The 4728-nt window shown below is 34.2% G+C and overlaps 1 protein-coding gene across 1 annotated transcript; it reads left to right on the top strand.

Moving 5' to 3' along the window:
- The first annotated feature begins 3563 nt into the window (after positions 1 to 3563).
- LOC140176835 (secreted RxLR effector protein 161-like) lies at positions 3564 to 4007 on the top strand. The gene has a single exon (XM_072208389.1). It carries the CDS (start codon positions 3564 to 3566, stop codon positions 4005 to 4007), a length of 444 nt encoding a protein of 147 aa, XP_072064490.1.
- Positions 4008 to 4728: the final 721 nt, after the last annotated feature.

Here is a 4728-nt window from a genome sequence, read left to right as displayed (position 1 = left end):
CATCTATTTTAGAGTTCATATCAAGAGTTGACTCTTCCAAATAGATATCTAACGAAGACTTTCTTTGTGAAGTATTAGTTTGAAAATTTATATTTCTCAACTCCTACAATATTCAAAAAAAAATAATAAAACAATTAAAAAAGTAACATATTGACATAAACATATAAAAGAAAATTATATTAACATAATGCACAACAGAGATAAAACTTACATCAGGCACATCAAATGAAAGTGAATCATCTTCTCTAGAAGTTGGAATTCTTATTTGACCACCAGATGCATTAGAAGAGGCATTATGTGACAAAGTTTCTGAATATGCTTCAAACAACAAATACAGCTTTTTCTTGATGGTGGTCAATTTCTCATTAGCAGTACATGGATCCACTTTATTCAAACAATATTCCAAAACATGAAATTTCATTCGAGGATCAAGAATAGCCCCTAGAGAGAGAATTATGGAATAATCGCTCCAATACTTATCAAATTTGGCTTTCATTGGTTGCACCATTTTTCTTATGACCTCATCCTCACTAATGGAGAATTCTTTCAGCAAACATTCAATCCTCCAAATTTGCATAAAATATAAATTTGAAGTAGGATAAGATTGACCAGACATCAAGGTAGTAATTTTATAAAATGGATTTAGAAATTTACAGATTTCTCTTCCTCTTTTCCACTCTTCTTCCGACGGACAATCTCTGAAATTGTTATCCTTCAAAGAGAGTCTAACAAAACCACGCTCGCATCTCAAAGCGCTCTCCAACATCAAGAAAGTAGAATTCCATCTAGTAGGCACATCTAAGTTCACTCTAATGTCAGAAATTTCAAGTGACTTAAGAACATCTCTAAATTGGATAGCCCGTACCTCCGATGCTCTCACATACTTGATACTCTCTCTGATATTATGAAAAGTAGAACTAGCAACCTTCAACCCATCTTGAACTATCAAGTTTAAGATATGAGCACAACACCTCACATGAAAAAAGTCCCCATTACACAATAACCCATCACTTAAAAGGAGGTTTCGCTTGAGTAAAGTTTGCATGCTATCATTAGATGAAGCATTGTCTAAGGTTATTGAAAATATTTTTTTCTCTATTCCCCATTCAGATAACAACTCAAGTACTTTATTTGCTAATTGATGTCCCGTATGTAGAGGGGGCAAGTGAGAAAATGAGAGTATCTTAGAATTTAATTTCCATCGTGAATCAACATAATGGGCAGTCAAAGTCATATAACCTTCTGTTGTGCATGAAGTCCAAAGATCAGTAGTTAAACATATCCTACTTCGAAGTTTCCCTAACTGACATTTTAATTTTTCTTTTTCAGCAATATAAAATTTAAAAATATCAGCTACAGCAGTGTTTCGAGAAAACATCTTAGCATCAGGATTCAAGTACTTAAAAACATCCCTAATTCTTCTATACTCAACAAATGAGAAAGGCAAATCATGTTCTATGATTGCTATTGCAATTTTTTCACGAAAAACCATAGGATCAACTTGTCTAGCCCTTAACCTCCCAGCTTCATCAAGCATCATTTTTCCCAAATCATGAAATTTGGGAAGTTCACGACACACAGGGATATGCCGTCTCAATGTAGAGGTACCATGAGTACTATCCCCACCTTTGTATTCTTTTTCACATCCTTTACATTTGCACCTTGTTTTTCCATCTTCCCCAACTATTTTTATAAAGCTATCCCAGACATTAGATGTAGTTAACCGTTTTCTCTTTTTAGCATTTGACCCATCAATAGCAGCAGGTGGAATACTTACAAGAGGTGTCGCTTGAGTTACTTCGGGCGAGACTTTGTCGTCAACAAGATCATCAAAGTCATCATCAGAGTCTGAGTCTGAGTCCAAAAAAATTTGTTCTACCTCAGCATTTGGATCAACAATATCTCTTGCATAGTCATCCATAACTCCAAATTAAATCACTAACAAAAAATAAAAACACAGAATCAGATTAATCCTTATTATAACCCAAAATAACCCAGAACAAAACAGAATACATAAATAAATAAATAATTAATGTTAGTGTCGTACTATTCATCTAAATGTTGAGAACCTAAGATTTGTGAGAAAAGAAATAACATGCATATTTTATTATTAAGACAAGAACTGAAGAAAGTAATCTTACAATAGTTGGTTGAAAATTGATGAGTGTGATGACTGAAGGCTATGAAAACTAACGAAGAGTAGAAGTTGACTGAAGAATGGATGAGGTAATGAAAACTGAAGGGCTAACGGTGATGAGAGCCTCGCAAGGCTTTAATGGTGGGGATGCTCATCGATGACACCGACAAAGAAGTTACTGTCGCCGAAGAAGGATGAACACATGCATAAAAAATAAATTTGTGAAGTTGTGGTGCTGTGCAGAAGAATTAGGGATTTATGCTACTTTAGTGTGCTTTCTCTTTTTCCTTTGAACGTTTGCTCACTTGCTGTGTACAAGAAACGGAGATTGAAGAATTAGGGATTTACTGATTTAGCATTAGGGCATATGGTGATATGGATTATTGGATTATGGGCTGATGGGTATATTGGCATGGGCTATGGTTACTCTTGGGTGATTTTTCTTTTTCCTTTCATCCTTTGTACGTTACAATTTCTAGTGAGTGTTGAGAGTTTTTTTTTTATTTTGTACTCTTAGTCTTATATTGTATATGGGTTGGGTTATATTTTGGGTTGGGTTCAAGGGTTTTTTTTATCTTCATAATATTGGACTATTGGTCTTTTTGTTATTTTTGTACGGGTCGGGTAATTTTTTTTTTCAATAATGCTTGGCCAAAATCTGAAAATTTTGGTTAAAAAAAAAAACTAAATTTTATGCGGGCCCCCATTTAGCCCGCGGGCTAGCCCATTTAGCCCGCAATTTTTTTTGGGTTAATCGGGCTCAACCCGTTTAGCCCGAAATTTAAATGGGCCTAAATTAGAGGCAAAAGCCCGCCCATTTAAACGGGTAAACGGGCCAGCCCGATGGGCTTGGCCCATTTTGACGGCCCTACTTATAGCATTAGCATCCATACATAAGCTTCATATACATCAAATGGATGTTAAAACGGCTTTTTTAAATGGAGATCTTAATGAAAAAATTTATATGGAGCAACCGGAAGGCTATGTGCTACCCGGAAATGAAAAAAAAGTTTGCAAATTAATTAAGTCTTTGTATGGGCTAAAACAAGCGCCTAAACAATGGCATGAGAAGTTTGATTCAGTGGTGTTATCAAATGGCTTCTCACATAATAGTGCGGATAAATGTATTTACTCAAAATTTACTAAAGATTATGGAGTAATTATTTGTTTATATGTTGATGATATGTTAATCATCGGAACAAATTTAGAAGGAATTCGTATAACGAAGGAGTATCTAACTTCTAAATTCAAGATGAAGGATTTGAATGAAGTTGATACAATATTAGGCATAAAGGTACATAAGAATGAAGTTGGCTTTACTTTAAGTCAATCTCATTATATTAAAAATGTATTGGAAAAGTTTGATCATCTCACAATTAAAGAATCCAATACGCCGTATGATCCTAATCTTAAATTAGAAGGAAACATGGGAAGACCTATAGTACAATTAGAATATGCTAGTGCTATAGGAAGTTTAATGTATGCAATGCATTGTACTAGACCTGATATAGCATTTGCTGTGTGCAAATTATCAAGGTTTACAGGAAAGCCTAGCAATCAACATTGGAAAGCTATAGCAAGAGTTCTTGGTTATCTCAAGAAAACCATAAACTTGGGATTACATTATAGTGATTATCCCGCAGTTTTAGAAGGTTATTCCGACGCTAGTTGGATTACAAATCTTAGTGATAACAAATCCACTTCAGGATGGATTTTCACCATAGGTGGTGGAGCAATAAGTTGGGACTCAAAGAAACAAACATGTATTACACATTCTACTATGGAGGCTGAGTTTGTAGCTTTATCAGCCGCAGGTAAAGAAGCGGAATGGTTAAGAAATTTGTTATATGATATAAAGCTGTGGCCATAGCAAACGACAGCCATTTCAATCTTCTGTGATAGTGAATCAACCATGTCTCGAGCATATAACAAGGTTTATAATGGAAAGTCTAGACATATAAGTTTGAGACATGAGTTTGTGAGGCAACTAATAGATGATGGTGTAATTACCATTACTTATATAAGATCTCAAGAAAATTTAGCAGACCCTTTGACTAAAGGTTTGTCAAGGGATAAAATCAAAGAAACTACTGCTAAAATGGGATTAAAACCTATTATTGCTAAATGATGGGAACCCAACCTTATTCTAGTAGACCACTAGTTTCAAGGTTTAATGAGTAATAACAAGTTATTTAGCAATTGGAGCACTAAGGTATAGGATTTAGTGCTATTTATAATAAATTAGGAGGGTGAGTTTAAACTCTTAATGGAATGATAATATTATCTATCAAAAGATTCCACCTATATGAATATAAGAGTGGTGCCGCTCTAATCGAGAATTTTAGAGGTTTTATTCTCGTAAATATTCATGAAACTAGGATGAGTACAAGGCCATATAAGTGCTTAAAATTGTAAACTCTTGAATTTGGAGGGTATAAGTAATGTGTGTGATTTTTGGTACTAGCATATGGAGTATAGGTTTAATCGATTAGACACCTATTACTTCGTTAGAACTTTAAAATTTACACTAAAAGAATGTTTAATCTTAGTGACACATTCTTTATGCATATACTTGTATGATATTTAAATTT

This window comes from Arachis hypogaea, chromosome 12 (assembly GCF_003086295.3).
Source record: "Arachis hypogaea cultivar Tifrunner chromosome 12, arahy.Tifrunner.gnm2.J5K5, whole genome shotgun sequence".
Lineage (NCBI taxonomy): Eukaryota > Viridiplantae > Streptophyta > Magnoliopsida > Fabales > Fabaceae > Arachis > Arachis hypogaea.
This window is presented reverse-complemented; position numbering and strand designations above follow the sequence as displayed.